General features: G+C 37.8%; 1 protein-coding gene across 25 annotated transcripts in view; it reads left to right on the top strand.

The window, feature by feature from the left end:
- The window catches only part of LOC147834572 (uncharacterized), a 274,792-nt gene that overhangs the window by 64,419 nt on the left and 191,207 nt on the right, over window positions 1-19,166 (top strand). For 17 of the 25 annotated variants that reach the window (XR_015504597.1, XR_015504602.1, XR_015504603.1 and 14 more), the window contains exon 3: window positions 15,450-15,603. Coding sequence is in view for 1 of the 25 variants with exons in the window: in XM_087276967.1 (XP_087133093.1) it covers window positions 15,499-15,603 (105 nt within the window). In the remaining 24 variants the exon portion in view is untranslated. Of the gene's footprint in view, window positions 1-11,320; window positions 11,465-15,449; window positions 15,604-19,166 lie in introns of all 25 variants that reach the window. The other 8 variants (XR_015504598.1, XR_015504606.1, XR_015504604.1 and 5 more) reach the window with 1 other exon arrangement.

Here is a 19,166-nt window from a genome sequence, read left to right as displayed (position 1 = left end):
ACAATGTACACAACCTGACAAAAGTCTTGTCATCTATCCGAGTTTTAGAAACAACAAAAAATAGCTTTTAGTTGATCATTTGACTTATATGAAAGGTAAAGACCTCTAGATTAAACTTGTTTTACCAAAATAAAATATGATTATGCCTTGATTTTTAATTATTTAACTAGGACAGTAAGGTCTGACTTTGCTTAGACAAAAATCTTGTCACCTTAGAAATAACGTACAGGTGACTTTATAGAATATAAATTCATGGTGCAGTGGAAAAATAATTAATAGTGTGTATGACTCCCATGAGCTTGGAGGACTGCATCCATACATCTGGAATGGCAAAATAAAGCGTTCCTGCAGTACTCCCAGAGTTCATCAAGATTCTTTAGATTCATCTTCAATGCCTCCTCCTTCATCTCACCCCAGACATGCTCAATAATGTTCATGTCTGGTGACTGGGCTGGCTAATCCTGGAGCATCTTCTTTGCTTTCAGGAACTTTGATGTGGAGACTGAAGTATGAGAAGGAGCGCTATCCTGCTGAAGAATTTGCCCTCTCCTGTGGTTTGTAATGTAATGGGCAGCACAAATGTCTTGATACCTCAGGTTATTGATGTTGCCATCCACTCTGCAAATCTCTTGCATGCCCCCATACTGAATGTAACCCCAAACCATGATAAAGAGAACGCCATATGATTAAGAGAGCTCCAAGACGAGACTATTTGTTGGCCTACTTCTGACTTGCTGAACCTTATTCTTATCTCAATCATTCTAGATTTGATCAGTAAGAACTTTTTAATGAATAAGAGAGCTCTGACCTTTAATCATATAGCAAATGAAGCACATTTCATGTATATAATCAGAAGCACGTCTTGATTTTGGCCAGTATTATGCGATGCTGAATTAACATCCATGTTGAGCCTGGAACATCAATTTTGTTCGTAATTGTAATCCATACCTATTCTCTACCCCTAAACACAACCATAACTATAAACCATTTCCAAAATCAGAAGAGAATAATACAGTAGTTTGGTAACAATCATGTAAAAGTGCATAAACCTAAAATTAAGCCTAAAGGCTCGTACACACAGAGACGCTTTTCTTTTGCGTTTATTGTCAGCATTTTTCATACGTTTTTCTGAATTCAAACCCAAGAGATTTTCACTGGCGTAGAACAGAAGAGTATGCATAATCACTCCTTGAGGTTAGATGGCGCTACACAACTTTATGCCTCTGACACCCACTTGTAACACAGAAGAAGAAGACAAAGTTGACATGCTTGTTGTTACGGATGGTTCAAGCAGCAGCTCTAGCAATGAAAAAATGATTATTGTTCTCCAGTGCAATAAGCAGCTCCACGTTCATATCGCCTCTGGGCATCTTCTTCAATGTGCGTTCGCATTAACAGTTTTGCGCTTGAGCACCTCCAAGTGCTGTTTACTGTAACTTCAGCAGCTCTGTGCACGTGAACAAAAGTACCAATCTGATTGGTGGAGAAGGTTTTGACGTGGTGCTTCAAAACACAAAAAACAAGCATGAGGCGTTTTTTTTTTTTAAGTGACGCGTTTTGCGCCTGTCGTTTCTCACGTTGGTGTGCACGATCACATTGGTGCCCTTTATTTTGTCTCGAGGCATTAGACGTCGACGCAAAAAGTGTCCCAGTGTGCAGGGGCCCTAAACCTAACATAAACAGTAAATGCATCCCTTAATTCTGATTGGCTAATTGGAATGTTGTTCCAGGATCAACATTTATGTTAATCCAGGATCATGTCTTACTTGGTGAAATCAGGTTGACGATAATGCAAAACATGTTTGATCCAGCGTGATCTCACGAGGAAACTTAAGTATTTTATGTTTTGTCAGTTTAGTGGCTAATTCGCACAAATTCGTTCAGTTGTACGAAAATGTACGATTTTATAATGGAGGTGTGGCACCCAACCCCATCCCTAACGCCAACCGTCATTCGGTGATTAGCAAATCGTACTAAATTGTACAATTTATAATGTACGAAGTTATACGAATTAGCCACTAAATCAAAAACTTACAAATTGCCATGAGATTGCGGTGGTTTAATCATATGTTTTGTAATGTTATCTTTTCTCGGTTGTATATGTGTGAATATATCTCAAGTTTCAGTTTTTGATCAAGTTGATTTAAAAAAATAAATAAAACTAATCAGATGTATTGACTGGTTTATATGTCAAATTCTTTCATGAACTCATAACAAACCAGTGGCATTAAACTTGCTTATTCGAATGACCAAACAACAGTCTGTGAGTGGGAATATTGGACTGCACAATTAGGTGGGCTTGTTTTACATATGTAAACAAGGAGTGATTCACTAACAGTCACCAACAGATCTAACACTGCCATGCTTGGAGAGTCAACAACTTCTGACACTCTAGAAGCAACAAAGCTAAATCTCTGTTATCAGAGAAGTCTATTGAACGCTGTCATGTTTAAATGACATCTGGCAGTGGACCTTTGCTGACCAACTCTTATGGTTTAGAAAGAGTATATAGTACAACAACCTCTTTTATGTCAAAAAATTAAGGGAATTTTGATTTGACCCCATTAACTACAGTCAAATTGTATTATTTTCCACTTTTTCCTACAGGTATCATTTCCACACCTCCAATGGGTCCTTTTTACATTTATGGGTTTCTTGGTAGCGGAAGTTGTCATAGTTGGGTAAACTTAGAGCATAGTGAATGGGAGTGTACCACAAATCATTTTTCTTACAATTCTATTTGCTAATTCTATAGCAGGAGAATTGCCCCTTCTCACACTTCAATCTCCACAAAGATCTTGAAAGCAAAGAAGGTCAAGGTGCTCCAGGACTGGCCAGCCCAGTCACCAGACATGAACATTATTGAGCATGTCTGGGGTAAGATGAAGGAGGCATTGAAGATGAATCCAAAGAATCTTGATCAACTCTGGGAGTCCTGCAAGAACGCTTTCAAGTCGCGTGCCTCCATTGAAGATAACAAACTTGCATGTAGAAAATATGCATTTGTGAATGGCCGCTGTCATGCGATGTCCAGCAAGTGATCTTGTACAGGCATGCTGGATTTATCTGATTTGTTGTCAAATGGGTTGCAGCTCTATTTCTTTTCAGTTTGTGGATCCTTCACTGGGACTTTTCCACTTCGCAAAGAAACTGTCCAAACATGTCGGTTTCTTACTTATTTTGCTAGCTTGTGGGTTATATATTTTGGCACTCAAATGACTGAGATGTAACCGAGAGAATTATTTTAATTTTTTTTTATTTTTTATAAAAGATTGTTCAGACTTCGATAATAAATAAAACCAAAATAATTAATGATTTCTTGTGCGGCCCCGGTATCAATTGATCCATGAACCGGTACCGATCCATGGCCCGGGGGTTGGGGACCACTAATTTAGACCATAAAATGTATTTGTGCTATGCATTACTGTTCAAAAGTTTGGACTAAGTAAGATTGATTTAATTCATTCATTCGTTTGCTCTAACTTGTATATATATAAATTGTATTCATATCGCTATTTCTATCGCAAAAAGAAAAAAAAATCGCAATGTAGATTTTTCCTGCATCGTGCAGTCCCAGCTGTAACCCAACATTGGGTCAAATATGAACAAACCCAACATTTAGTGGATTTTTAAAATTCAATATAAATAAACCGAATAGTAGCAAAGAAACTACATTCAGTACTTTATTTATTTTTTTACGTGCTAAGCCTCCCTGAATTAGTATTGAGAAAAAAAGTGCCATACAAATGTCATTTAAGTACATCATAAAATCATTAAAAGCAATTTCCATACAGCACAAATTAGTTAAACGCATAAATAAACACATAAATAAAAACGTGGGGTTAAAGTAACCCAACATTGGGTCAAATATGAACAAAACCCATATTTATTAATTTATTATTTTTCTTTTCGGCATGCTCCCTTTATTAATCAGTGTTGCCACAGCGGAATGAACCGCCAACTAATCCAGCACATGTTTTACCTAGCGGATGCCCTTTCAGCTGCAAGCAAATACAAAATGAAGTTATATTAAATACATTTTAAATGATTACCAATTTGGACTATATGTATGATCAAATAAATGCAGCTCATGTGTAATATAAGTGGTACCGTTCAGTATGCTTTTATGGCCATTTCAACTGTCAAAAGGTACCAAAAAGTGAACCATACCACTTTTTGAGTGACCTTTCCAAAGGGTACTTAGCACAACAAAAGTGTACCACGCAGCTGAAAGCTATTGGTATACAGAGATGCGTCACCAGCTCGTGCGCAAGCCCAGAGAATGAAAACAAAGGAAGAGCCACTTTTAAATATACAGCCGAGACATTACACCTTAATAATATATACATATAATAATGAGCCATGGTCTACCCGAACTTCAATTTTCTTGATGTACAGCCACATAGCCAAGAAGCCGAGCAGAATCTCCTCTGTGCTCCGTCGTTGTCTACAAGGCCGTCTAAAGCGTGAGAGGTTTCACTTTCTCCAGAGAGCTCACGTGCGTGTCTACAATTGAAATAACGAATTTCTTGAGCTGATTATAATAAAGTGCCCGTGATCATTGAAGTGCTTCTGACATCTTTTCAGAAACGGACACACAAACAAAGAAGCCAATGATTCTTTCAGCAACCTTAAACATGATTAAACTGCCATGTTTAACTATTATCATAGCCTTTTGGACTATTATGAACTCGGAATGACGGAATTATTCTCTAACAGAGGTCACATATGCTGCATGTGTTCATATATGTTCATTTATTAATGCCTGATAAAGGTGACCTGTACCGTATCGCACCACTCAGTTTAAATGGGCCACAATATAAAATAGTTTTTTTTTTATTTTTTCAAACTCTCCCTAGAATGCATCCTTTTATTCATACAATCGTATGCTTTCCCACATTTCTGTCATTCCTGGGAGCCGTTTTATATGGGCTGTTTCATGTGCTACTACCTTCAGATCTGCTGAAATCAAAATGTGCTTGAAGAGAAGACTCATAATTTGAACATCTATATATGACGTGACCCAGCACGAGCTATGCATCCGTAATGAAATATACATTTAAATTGGGCCTCAAAATGGGGCTTTGAGGACCGGAATGGATGGAGTATGTCAAGTGCAAATGGGTGGATTGTGGGGAATGAATGTAGGGTTGGCGACTGTGAAAATGATTAACTCTCCCTCATCCTCATTAAAGATGTATCCTCCCGTAAAAGACCCAGGTAGCTCCTCTCAGTGAGAAGAGAGGAGGAGAGAGCAGGTTCTTAAAAGGCTTCTGATGGTCCAATTCACCGCTAAGTTTTTAATCACCTCCTTTTTTTTTTCGGCGCAGAGGGAGAGAAGGGTGTTGCGATTCGTCCCCTGTGATCTTCCCCGACCGGGGAAATGAAAGCTCCCCGCTCACGCTAATCATTAGAGGCCACGCTGACTTAATGCAAAGATCTTTCAAAAGCCGGCCCTTCATGTAGATGACAAGACGCGAGTGGGGGGGATTCTGGGTAACGACTGCTTGTTAGAGATACATTATGGATATTACGATATAAATAAGGGTCGGAGCAACTATTAAAGCCAGAACGACATGTGTAGTTTTCATCCGAGCAGCCCGAGCACCTGTTTGAATGAGTTTACTTTAAAGTTTCCAGAGCATGTATTGAGTTGCAGACCGACAGCTGGTTTAGGTTGTCGTATAAATGACCCTTCAACCAATTTTGGTCCGATGAGATCATGCCCCAGCTGCACTCTCTCCCCTATTATCGCTGCTCAATGATTGGCTAATGTGTCCTCCATAAATATTTGCCATAACGGTGGACATAAAGCCGCACGATTGGTTTGGCCTGATCAATACAGACGAACGCGCTCTTGGCCAATCGGACCCCGCCAGTTCCCCGATGGGCAGTAGTGGGATAATCTGTTTTGAGGGGGAAGTTAACGAGCTGTAACGCCTTTACTGCATGTTCTGCTCCTCGCAGGGATACGATTTCAGACCGTATACTCGCGGTTAATTCAGACAATTTACACTGGAACTCCAGCAGGCTGGGAGGTCCTGACCCTTCACCCACTGTTTTAAACTTTTCATTAAGTGCAGCAGATTACTGGGCTCTACCCCACCTGAAGTTGTCTAAGTGAGAGGCAATTTCCAGAGCCGTGCAGCGAAATGATTTTAACCTCATGAGACGAAGGCAACTCTGCAGGGATCAGTTACCTCTACTGCAGACCTGTATACCGGCCTGCAGAGGTGGGAAAACCTTATAGGCCGTGATCATATTAATAATGAAGGCTCTTTGCAGCTGTTTAGGACTGTATTTCAACCACCTTTTTTTCAGAGGAGGTCTTTGGATGTTATAGAAAGTTGTTGGTGATTCTGTATAGGTGCTTGAGATGCTTGATGAAGTTCTTTGGCTTGTTTAAAGCAAGAGTTTCCAATTTTTATTTGCGCAATTCCATACAAATGTCAACCTTGCCATGAAAAAAGTTAAGTTTTCACCAAAATAGCGAAACACTTTTTTGTTTTTTTCTGTGTAGGCATCAGTGGTGTAAAGTAACAATTACAAATACTCAAATTACTGTAACTAAGTAGTTTTTCTCAAAAAGATTGTAATTTACTAAGTAGTAAAAATGTGTAACTTTACTTTCCCTCTGCTACATTTTAGTGCTGTATTAGTACTTTTGGTCCCACTTTATATTATGTTCCTTAACTACTATATACCTACATCAAAAAAAATAAATACAATGTACTTACTGTGTTTATAATGTATTTGAGAACACTTGGGGTGCTTTTGAGTTAGGATAGAGGTTGGGTTATGGACAGGTTTGGTGGCATGGGTAGGTTTACGGGTGGGTCAGGGTGTAAGGGATGGTAAACAGTGTATTTACAAATGTAAATACAAAAGTTAATTACAGATGTAATTACATAAATGTAATCAAGCACAAGTACACAGTAAATACTTGTATTTACACAATAAGTACATTGTAACAAACTATCAATTCCTGTGTAATTACATATTAGTTAAGGCCACTTAATATAAAGTGGGACCGTACTTTTACTCCACTATTTTCCTTTAACCTGCAGTCATTACTTTATTTGTTCGTGTCTATGGGGATTAGAATAATCAGTCCTGTGATTCCTGTCCAATTAATTTGCACATAGAAGGTAAATAGCACCATAATGAACTACCTCAAGACATGGACGCTTTATAATTTCAGCAAACTGTTTGGAAGCATTGAAAGTGTCCCAAGATGTCCAAAATCTTTACATGCATTGACCCAGAGGCTGTTTAGATGCATGTCACTGATGAGAAGATGAATGAAAACTGATGAGAAATCTGTGAAGTAGCCTGCTTTATATTTTTACAATTATTATAGATGTTTTGTGGCTGTAAAACTACTCACTACACTATTTTCTCTATTAAAGGGCACCTATGATGAAAAGCATCTTTTGTAAGCTGTTTTTACAGAACTGTGTGTAGGTATAGTGTGTCCACTGTCAAATTGGAGTGATATAAAGACAATAAGCCTTCTTTTTTAAATTGCCTGATGGTAAAATAGGATCCAAATCCCTCCCATTTTGAGGTCTACTGCAATGTGACATAGGAGTGCGGTTTCCCCGCCCACCGAATTGATTGACAGCCATGTATTAACATGTCTCCATATTAGCACATATATAATTTTATCAACAAGCAGGACTTGCACAAAGCAACTTGGATTAAAAGACCTGTTCAGCTCTTTGTGATCATCAATCATCATCAAATGTGATCAGAATGAGTTTTACAAGTTTAAAATGTTTTTAAAGCGGTGCATGTTTATAATGAATTACATCGATTTTGCCGTCCTTACTTCCTCACCACAGCCGCATGTCAGTACAATTTAAAAAGACGCTTCAATCCCGGTTTGTGGACGTTAAATAAGGTTTATTTTGTACATTTAATATAAAGAATATCCCTAGAGCAGTGAATGTTAACGTGTATCCTGTCAGATGTGCCATGCAAAAACAGTGCAAAATTAAACGCACACACTGTGTGTGTGTTTTTCCATTCGCTATGTGTGTCTGTATGTGTGTGTGAACTTAGTAATGACATTATTTGCGACTCATCGTTGCAGAAAAGCTTGAATTAACTCCACAACAAATACATCAAATAATCATTGGGAAAGTTCTAACTGTAGTATTTCTCAGCTTTACATGAGATCTGCTTCCTTCATGTCTGTCACTGTGCTGTTTATCTGACGCAGCCATGGTGGAGATTGAGGCACACTCTGGCAGGCACGTGGGAACAGTGGGCAGGGAGAACTACCATTAAAGGCACAGGCCACAAAAACAGCTGCATTGTGCTCAGAGCATAAAAACCAATATTCTGAAAGGTCTAATAAATAATCTAATGGGTGTTTTGAGCTGAAACTTTAGACACAGGCTGCATGTTAAATCTTGAAAAAGGGGTAAAATAGGTGCTCTTTAACATTTTCATACTTTTCGTATAACTTATACCTTTCTTTCGCATGTCCAAACGTTCAGCTTTGTTGTGCAATGGTTAGCATCTTGTGGCCATGCCTACTGGTAGCTTCTTTTGTGTTCTTCAGAAACCTATATCTACATATAACCATATCTACGTTTGTTTCCCCCACAGTCTAAAGACATGCGATATACTGTAAGCGAATTAAATAAACTAAAATGGCCGCAGTGTATGAGTGTGTGAATGAATGTGTATGGATGTTTCCCAGTTCTGGGTTGTGGCTGGAAGTGCATCCGCTGTGTAAAACATATGCCAGAATAGTTAGCAGTTCATTCCGCTGTGGTGACCTCTGAATTAGAGACTAAGCCGAAATAAATTGAATGAATGAATAATAGTAGTAATAATAATACGATAATATTAACAATGCAAATCAGCAAAGTTAGGACAAATGTAGTTCAAAAGTAATCAAAAAGTAGTCCTACATTCCTCCAAAACCCCTGCATGCAAACATAGCCAACTTCAAGAAACAAAACTTCCCCAAACTGTGAAGCACCGTGAAGTCACGAACCTGGGGACGTCTTCTAAAAACTTTCCTGTCACTCAAACTTAAGCGAAACACCTTCAGTGCTGTGAAGTCTACGTTTGAGTGAGAACTTGAACAGAAATCTCCCACAGTTCTCACATGCTCTCTTCTGTCAGTGTGCAGGGATTCACCGCCGTTTTTTTTTTTCAATATTAATATTAATGTCCATGCGAGAGCAGCTCTAAACAGGGGGAGTGTCGGTGGCTGTTTAAGGCGTGTAATGTAAGATGACACGTGGGCCAGATCAACAGCTCTCGTCACGCTCTTTCCTGCTGAGACGTCTCTTCACCTTCCACTCCAGACTTTATCAATTACTGTCCAACACAGCGACAGGCTGCATTCACAATGACACGGCTGCCGTCAAAACGTCAACGCACGCTCGGTGGCTCCTTTGAGTCAGAGGAGGGCATGTTCATTTACAACATGAAAATCTAAACCGGGAAAAGGTTAATCCACATTCTGTGCCGCGCTCACAGGGGACTGACTCGGCTAAACTCCTGGACATGCTGTTGTTAGACACGGACGCTCATAAAACTGAATATGAAAAGAAGTGCCCGTTTTGCATAACACTGAAGTAAACATTTCAATGCAAGGGATAAAAGGGATATTTCATCCAAATGTGAAAGTTTACTGTATTTAGTGGCGGTCAATCTCTTCTGCTGAACATGAAATAATACATTTTAAAGTATTCTGGCGATCACACAGTTGATGTTAGCCACTGAATTTGGCTGTTCAAAAAAAAAATACTAATAGATATTGGCAATCATCTACTGTTTGCTTACCAGCAGAGATGTATAAAGTACTAGAGACCCAGACATAAGTAAAAGTACAAGTGCTCTATCAAAAAAGTGACTTGAGTAGACGTTGAAGTGCTCTTTAAGCACCATACTTAAGTGGACGTACTGAAAGTAAAAGTACAAGTATTGTGTAACGTAATTATTAAAGAAAGCAGTCAAAAGACCTCATATTGTTTTGTTTATTTTAAATATGTTTTTTGGGGACATGTGATTAAGCAGAACGAAAAGAAACATGGCTTATGATTATGTTTTTATCTCGTGCTTGAACCGCAGATCTTTTAGATTATAACAGCTTTAACTCACACACCTTTCAAATTTGTGTGTCACAAAAACACTCCGTAATCCACTCGAAACGCTATTGAAACCCATTTTTGAATCGCAAATTACCATTTGTAAACGGAAGTTCTAAACATTCTAACAGAAGACGCTGGTAACAATGGTGTCTTCCATGCAGCAGCCAAGAAAAAGGTCTATAACTGTATTGAGTAGGGTATGAATCATCAGGGGTATGAATGTATTATGCCATTGATTCCGTTCAATTCAACATCTCGGTGCATTGATAATGCTTTCCATTCATAACTAGATTTTTTCCTCACAACTCAAGATCATTTTTTATCTATTAAAATCTATAAATATATTACAATTTTATATATTATTTGTAAAAAAAAAATGTTGTTTAATACAGCAGTAAAATATATGAACTGTACCTTTAATTTGACCTGCTCAAAGAAAACCCTCTTTCAGAATGTATCAAACAAAACTCCAGTGCATGCACAGAAGACAGCACAAGTATTTATAGCAAATAAACTAGTGTAAATATTATCCCGCTAGCTTTTTGAGTGCTAACAGGCAAGGTCTTACCTGCTCAACAGAAAGGGCTGCGATTGGCTTTATAAATCAAAGTGCTGTTCTGTGGGTTGATCAGGTCCACCTTCTCTCTCAGCTAGGTGCACATTATTTCTGATTGCAAAGCACACATTTGAGGTTTGTAGTGTCAGCATGATTATCTAGAGTCAATGTTCTACCTCCTGAAATTTGGAGAGAGTTACCCTTAAGGTCCGGAGACCCTTCTCTGGTTATTTGATCATGCTTAAGGGTCAATATTTTACCTCCTGAAATTTGGAGAAATGTGTGATTTAACCTTAAGGTCATGAGAGCCTCAAAATAACCCATTTGTTACAAGTTTTTTGGTGACAATTGTTTGATGTTCAATCCACTTAAATTTGTAAATATTAATATGTTCACCTAATTCATTCGTGTACAAATTATGTTGAACCCAGTATTTTTTTTTGCTGTGTACACTGTAAAAAAAATGCTGGGTTACACACAATTAAGTTGATAAAGTTATTTCAATATATGCACACAGACTTTAAATTTCAGCCAGCCAGACTCAGAGGCTGTTCAGAAATGCTAGGTAAAACACGGTAGGTAAAAACCCATTTTAACACTAAGACGTATTAGTGTAAACGGGGCCTAAGTGTGTATTTTTCATGAGCAGATTTGCGATGGGGGCGGGGCAGAGGATCGGCGATGCCGGCTTAGCATTGTGTTGTCTATTGGCTATCGGCGATGGACGATGGTATCGTCTATTGACCCAACCCTACTTCAGAGGATGATAATGTGTGGAATGGCCATAAACAAGGTTGGTGTCGTGATCTCGTTCCTTTCCAGTGTGCATTAGCATGGGTTACCTGGAAATATGCAAATTTTCTGACATTTAGAAGCAAAACTTCTAAGACTTATAAGTTGTTGTTTATTGGTGATTTCAAATATGTAATGTAATCGTAAGCTTGGCAAACAGTTTTGGAGAATTTGATGTTTCCCCATTCAGACAGAATTCTTGAACATACTGCCCGAGAGGTGTTTCAAAGATGGCCGCAGAGTGAAATGACTTGCCTTAAAAATTCTTTGATAAAACATCTGTTTTTTGAGAATCGCTTCTCATGATATGTGAACGACCTACTGTGCGAATGGCTTTACTTTTATTGTACTTGAGAATGACGTTGATCATAGCTTTCTGTCTAAAACACCACACCTACCAAAACTGTATCATATGGGAGTGGAGATGCAAGCCTGATAAAGGTGACCAATACTGTACTGAACCGAACCATATCAGTGGAAACATGGCATTAGTTTCAAGTTCCTCCATGCAAAACTCTGAGACTGAGGGAGACGGGGGGGTTTCGGCGGTGCGTGATTTGGTGTGAATGGCAGCACTGGCCCTGAGGCGGTGGCTCAGTGTTGATAAGGAGATTAGTCCCCGTAGAGCCTCATCGTTCCTCACACCGAAATTAAAGGCTGCCAATTCCTCTCTCACCTGTCCCCGTGACAGCTCTCTCGGCCATAATCCCTGTCCTACTCCAAAGAAGCATTTATTAAGAAATTAAGAGGCCTCGTGTCGTCGTCTCAACACCCCCTCCCGCTTCCTAGCGTCGCAGTCAGGTTGGTCTTCAAAAAGTTGTCTCGATAGCGGTGACAGGGTGATTATCAATGAAAAATTATTTAACATCACCGCAGGGCCTTTTCTCTGACAATGCCTAATAAGTCACAAGGGTAGATATCAATCAAACGACGCCGGTCTGGATGTAGTAAATATTCCCCCAAGTTCAGGCAAATTACCTTGATTATGTGGAGACTCTGCATGGGGCGGCTGTAGGGGAGGCGATCGGCTCAGGGTTTGTGTGTGTGTGTGTGTGTGTGTGTGTGTGTGTGTGTGTGTGTGTGTGTGTGTGTGTGTGTGTGTGTGTGTGTGTGTGTGTGTGTGTGTGTGTGTGTGTGTGTTTGGGGGAGTTTAGGAGGGAGGCAATGACTGGGTCTGTTTGCTAATAAAGTCAACAGCACCTGAGAACCAATTAAAATCTAAATTAAATATACCCATTTAATGGATCAGGTGTAAGGTTTGGTGCAGTTTTATTTGTATTCATTTGTGTTAATTATGAAGTTTTTATTAAGTTTTTTATTATTAATGTTTAACTTTTGTTTGTTTGGTTACTAATGAGATATGATTAAAATAGGCAATGGCATCACAGCGCAGTTTTGCGAGTTGCACATATTAAGTGCAGAATTTAAATAACACAATTTATTTTAAATAATATAATATATTTATTTATTCATTTTTATTTAATTTTGATCTATTTATATTATTGATTGATTGATTGATTAATTGATTAATTGATTGAGTGATATCTATGCATTTTAAATTACATATTTTAATTACCACAACTAATTAAATAATTCATTAAATTATTTATTTCTTGTATTTGTACAATTAATTGACGGTTTAAAAACAATGTTTATTTATTTATTGATTGATTGATTTATATTTGTACATATAAATTACACAATTTAAATAAAACAACTTATTTCAAACTATTATTTCATTTACTTATTCATATTATTGATTGATTGATTGATTAATTGATTGATTGATTGATTTATTTATATTTAATCATTTCAATTACATAATATGAATAACACAATTTATTTTAAGCAGTATAATTGTACATTTAAATTACTTTTAATATTTAACTAGTATAATTTTTGTTATTTATTTGTTTATTTATTTATTTATTTATTTATTTATTTATTTATTTATACATGTGCAATTAAATGACAGTTTAAATAACATAATTTATTTTAAACAATACGTTTTTTATATTTTCACTTTTAAATGATGAACAAATTAATAAAAAAATATTTTAAATAATATGACCAATTTTATTATATATATATATATATATATATATATATATATATATATATATATATATATATATATATATATATATATATATATATATATCTATTGGTGTTTGAATATGTTTAGATAATTCATTTAAATTCAATTTAAATTTAGCATTTTAGTTTTTAAATTGTCTTATTTCTATTTAGTCAAATCAGCAATCCTCTCCTGAACAGTATAGATGTTGCATACACTGTATTTTGTAATTATTTGCTTAGAATAGTAGTGCTTAATAAAAAAAGCATCTGTAAAATTAGTCATTTTATGAAAGCACTAAGCAATCTCTTAGCTGTGCCAGCCTTGCTCTTGTGCCTTACCGCTCACACCTTGTAACATGAAAAAAATCAAAATTATCCTCTTCAAATAATTGATAAATTAGCTGCCATCAAGTCGCCGTCGCTCAGAAGATCCACCACCCCCCCGAATTTCCCCCCCGGCCGAACGTGCCCAGCCATTAGAAAATTACTCGCGGACACCTCACAAGATGACGGCCATGTTAATGACTCAAACAAAGTCTTGAAGTACAATGATTGACGCATTTAGGGCTGTGAAAATCTCACGTCACACAATGCCAAGCGTTCTCCTTCATGTTCTTCCAACGGTAGAGAAAAAAGCGCTCTTGTGCTGCTGCCATCGGTGTCTTCTCTTCCAGCATCTCGGCGCCTCAGGCCAAAGACTACCCACATTGTAATCAGTCCAAATTAACCACAAATAACAACCAGAGCTACCGATACAGGCCTTTTGAGCGAGCCGGCTCACTCTGGTGATTAAATGGGGTTTCGGGGCTTATTTCATTGTTATAATTCGGCGTTGAATTCGGGGGGCAAATCGGTAATGGAGAAAAGAATGGATTGGAAATAAATCCCCTCGTAAGTAATCACGGTACACAAACGTGTTTGCCTAGAGGAAAGTCTGGCCCAGGTCTGGTGACACGACAACAGTCGGTAATGAAAGCAAAGCTGTTAATGTGGTTTTCTTCTGTTAAATTGATTCCGGAATTTTCCTTGGAAGAGAACATTATCTAATGAATTTACTCTGAATAGAAAGCAATTAAAAGGACACATCAGGCTGATTAACCCCAATGTCACCCATCAGCCACAATTGATGTACACTTTTAAATGATTTTCATAGGAAAAACTGGAGCAGATTTGCTGTCTTTCTGCCCTCGACTAATCCAGACAAATTAATGAACAAAAAGTTAATTTCTGTGATGACCCTGTTCCACTCTGACCTGGATTACTGCGGTTCCTAATGCGGCCCGTGTCACAATGTTAAGGACTAATCAGCTTTTTTTTTTCCCTTCCTTTTTCAATCAACTCATTACCTCTCGCTGTAGTTCGGGATTTAGTTAACCTGACGTTTTCGGGCGCCGCTGTAAACAAGCTTAAAAATGAGCTTCTTTGGAGCCGGGCAATTTATTTTCACCCTCTCCCGGCTGGAATGAGTCGACGGGGTCTGATAGTGGCGGAATTGGCCTTATTATTTAATTAATAAGCTTTTCTCTTTCTCTTTGTGGTATGACCTATATTCATCAACTTGTGTTAATAGTTCACCCTCTATAAAATGTTTGATTTTAATTTTTAATTGAGTTTGAGACACTTCCCCGCTTAAAGAACTTGGTCTTTCTGCCTTCAATAAGCGTGGAATAATGAAAAGAAGAGGGATGTGAGCTATTTACGCCGCGCCGACTGATTAAAACTTCCCTGACGCAGCAAGATCCAGGGGTTTAACTGCTGCTGAACTGTTTGTACATAAAATTACTAATGGCGGTCAAATTAATGCTTATTATGTTACAAAAGTACAGTACATAAATGCAAGCCCAGTCTTTTTTCCTTAACCTGAACCAGGCAGTAATGTCTTGTGTGCTTTTTTTTTTTCTCCACAGCTGGTTTGATCCATGTAATTCATGCAGTGACCTTCAGTATTAAGAGAAGATGGGGAAAAAAAGGCCCTGCAAACAGATACAGCCATTATTTCCACGCTATGCCAAGGTTGCTGTAAGAACAATCCACTTCAGAAAGGAAAATGGGGCGTATGGTGTAAGTAAATGATGATTAAAATTTCGTTATGCAATACTCACCAGCATTTATAGGGCAGTGATGTAACGTCAGAGATAGATAGATAGATAGATAGATAGATAGATAGATAGATAGATAGATAGATAGATAGATAGATAGATAGATAGATAGATAGATAGATAGATAGATAGATAGATAGTGTTTGTTTTAGTATTACTTTAACTTTAAAAAAAATAAATAAAATTAGTAACTTACACGAACTGGCCACTTTATTAGGTACAAGAAACACACATTTCTAATCAGCCGATCACATGGCAGCAACTCAATGCATTCAGGCATTTAGACATGATCAAGACGATCTGCTGCAGGGGAAGAAAGGTGGGTAAGTGATTTTGAACGTGGCATGACAGGCTGGTCTGAGTATTTCAGAAACTGCTAATTTACTGGAATTTTCACACACAACCATCTCTAGGGTTTACAGAGAATGGTCCAAAAAAGAGAACATATCCAGTGAGCGGCAGTTTTGTGGGTGCAAATGCCTTGTTGATGCCAGAGGTCAGAGGAAAACGTTGCCTTGTCTGATGAGTCTCAATTTCTGCTGCAACATTCGGATGATTGGGTTAGAATTTGCTGTTTACAATATGAAAGCATGGATGCATTCTGCCTTGTGTCAATGGTCCAGGCTGGTGGTGTAATGGTGTGGGGGATATTTTCTTGGCACACTTTGGCCCCATTATTACCAATTAAGCACCATGTCAACGCCACAGCCTACCTGAGTATTGTTGCTGACCATGTCCATTCCTTTATGACCACAGTGTACCCATCGCCATGCCATAAAGTGCAAATCATCCCAGACTTATTTCTTGAACATGTCAATGAGTTCACTGTACTCAAATGGCCTCCCCAGTCACCAGCTTCAATCCAATAGAGCAACTTTGGGATGTGGTGTAATGGGGGCTTTGCATCATGAATGTGCATCCGACTTTGAATTGACACTTTGAATTTCCACTGTGTATGAAATGTGCTACATACAGTTAAAGTCAGAATTATCAGCCCCCATGAATTATTAAACCCTCTGTTCAGTTTTTCCCCAATTTCTGTTTAACAGAGAGATTAATTCAACACATTTCTAAACATATAAGTTTTAATAACTCATTTCTAATAACTGATTTATTTGATCTTTTTCATGATGACAGTAAATAATATTTGACTAGATATTTTTCAAGCCACTTCTATTCACCTTTTTCTCCGCCGACGAGCGGGCGCTGCCATTTAAATCATTTTGGCTTGAGACTTCCAGTCTCATTCACTTCCGTTCATTTTTTGACGTTAAAAACTGCTCATTACGCTGCTTTATGTTGCAATTTGATATTTTCTTATTATATTATTCTACTTGGTCTGTATAGTCATGCAAACATTTGTTTGTAGAGCAAGTAGCTTGACCGTTTTCTGCCGTTTATTATTCCTAGTCATTTCTCCCATAGGCGACTAAATCGGACGTTCTAAGACAATCGCGAAAACAGGCGCACTTCCGCATTTTAGAATAAGGTCAATACAGCTTAAAATTACATGTAAAGGCTTAACTAGGTTAATTAGGTTAAGTAGGCAGGTTAGGGTAATTAGGGAAGTTATTGTATAATGATGGTTTGTTCTGTAGACTATTGAAAAAGAAATAGCTTGAAGGGGCTAATAATTTTGACCTTTAAAATGGTGTTTAAAAAATTAAAAACTGCTTTTATTCTAGCCGAAATAAAACAAACGAGACTTCTTCCAGAAGAAAAAATATTATCAGACATACTGTGAAAATGTCCTTGCTCTGTTAAACGTCATTTGGGAAATATTTAAAAAAGAAAAATTAAAAAAATTTAAAGGGGGGCTAATCATTTTGACTTCAACTGTTAATAAATTTGTCCTGCCTTGCAGGCCCCTGCCTTTAAGAGGTTAAAAGTATAAAACATGCTGCTGACGAAGAGTAAGACCTAGATTTTTAAAGGATAAAAACTGCACTTTGCTTCTTAAATAGAAAATTTTAATAAGTCCTTTATTAAATATGCATGACAGGATTTAACGTCTCATGTTAAATAGTATGACAGTCATTAAACAGGACACATTCTAATGCAGAAGTGAAGAGAAATATTTAAAGCTGCATTACACTTTTTATTCATTTAAGGTGTGTGGAAAATGTTATAAGCTTCCACACTATTTGAAACGTGTGAGTGAGTCATTATTTTAAGAATAAGCTCTATTGTATAGGCATGAATGCGATGAAACGGCCAGAGCATGAGTGTGTGTGTGTGTGTGTTTCCTGCACGGGCTCAAATTAAAACATTTCCAGCACTGACATCCTCTGCTCACCGCGGTGTCATATTGACTGCGATTTCGCTACCAGTGGCTCGATACCACCCCAAAATCGATACGCAGGGAGAAGTTTCGCCCGCATCTTTTTTCCACTTGACAAATCCTTTAGCGAGCAGCTAGTTTATTCAGCACCGGCCATGGCCATTAATGCCTGTGTCATGTTTTTCTGCACTCATCTCCATGGCCTGCTGATAATGATTTTGTATCATGTTCGGCTTGTCATGCCTGTCAACTGTGTAGAACCATTTGACCAGAAGGAGGGGAAAACGCAGGCCGGACTATTGATTCCAGCTTCTCCATGTCACTTGTTCACCAGGATTTAGCTATTGATGAGGCGGAGAGGGGAAACAAGCTGGCTCCCAGGCGGCCGACTTACTAAGGAGAGTAAAAAATGCAAAGTTGGGGGAAAATATTCAGCTGGAGTCCGAATCCGAGGGATTCCACCATCGATTGTAGCGCACCTTCAACTCGCTTTTCCTCCTCCTCTCTTTGTCAGATAGACAAATCAGCGAGCCTCGTCCGCTTTATTCACCGCCATCGCTGTAAATGATGGATTCTCGTACAGGATAAATTAGATTCCGCAGTCGTTCGGATGTTGTCAGGACTGCCAATGTGTGCAGAATTAATAGCGATTATCAAATTCACTCGCGCACACACCAGCTGAAGGAGTTCTGCCATTGGAGTTGGTTCATTATTGGAAAGCAGAGCAGGTGTATGTCCATCATGAGTAGGCATGGGCCGGTATAAGATTCTGACGGTATGATAATCTTGGATAAAATTATCACGGTTTGTGTTTTGATTACTGCTCTAAAATATAATATTTTTAAATGTCTAGGAAAAAACAAGGTTTCTGCAGGTGTCATCACATCAAATTTAAGAGTTTTTAAGGCCTTCTTAAGACCATTATCAATGGTGCACATGGCAAAACGCCATGTGTACCATCATACCTCTGACTATCACATGGCAAAACGCTAATTAATTTCTGTAATAACCAGTGGAATTTTTTAACTTGCCCAATTAAAATTAAAGTTTAGTTATTTCTTAGACACATTTTTTTAATAATGTGTCAAAACAAGCAAACTCTAGTAATATACAATACAGTTGAAGTCAGAATTATTAGACCCCCTGTTCATTTATTTTATTTTTTAACACATTTCTAAACATAATAGTTTTAACTTATTTCTAATGATGATTTCTTATGATTTCTAATGATCATGATTTATTTT

The sequence above is a fragment of the Danio rerio genome, chromosome 12 (genome assembly GCF_052040795.2).
Source record: "Danio rerio strain M-AB ecotype USA chromosome 12, GRCz13ab, whole genome shotgun sequence".
Taxonomy (NCBI): Eukaryota; Metazoa; Chordata; class Actinopteri; order Cypriniformes; family Danionidae; genus Danio; species Danio rerio.
This window is presented reverse-complemented; position numbering and strand designations above follow the sequence as displayed.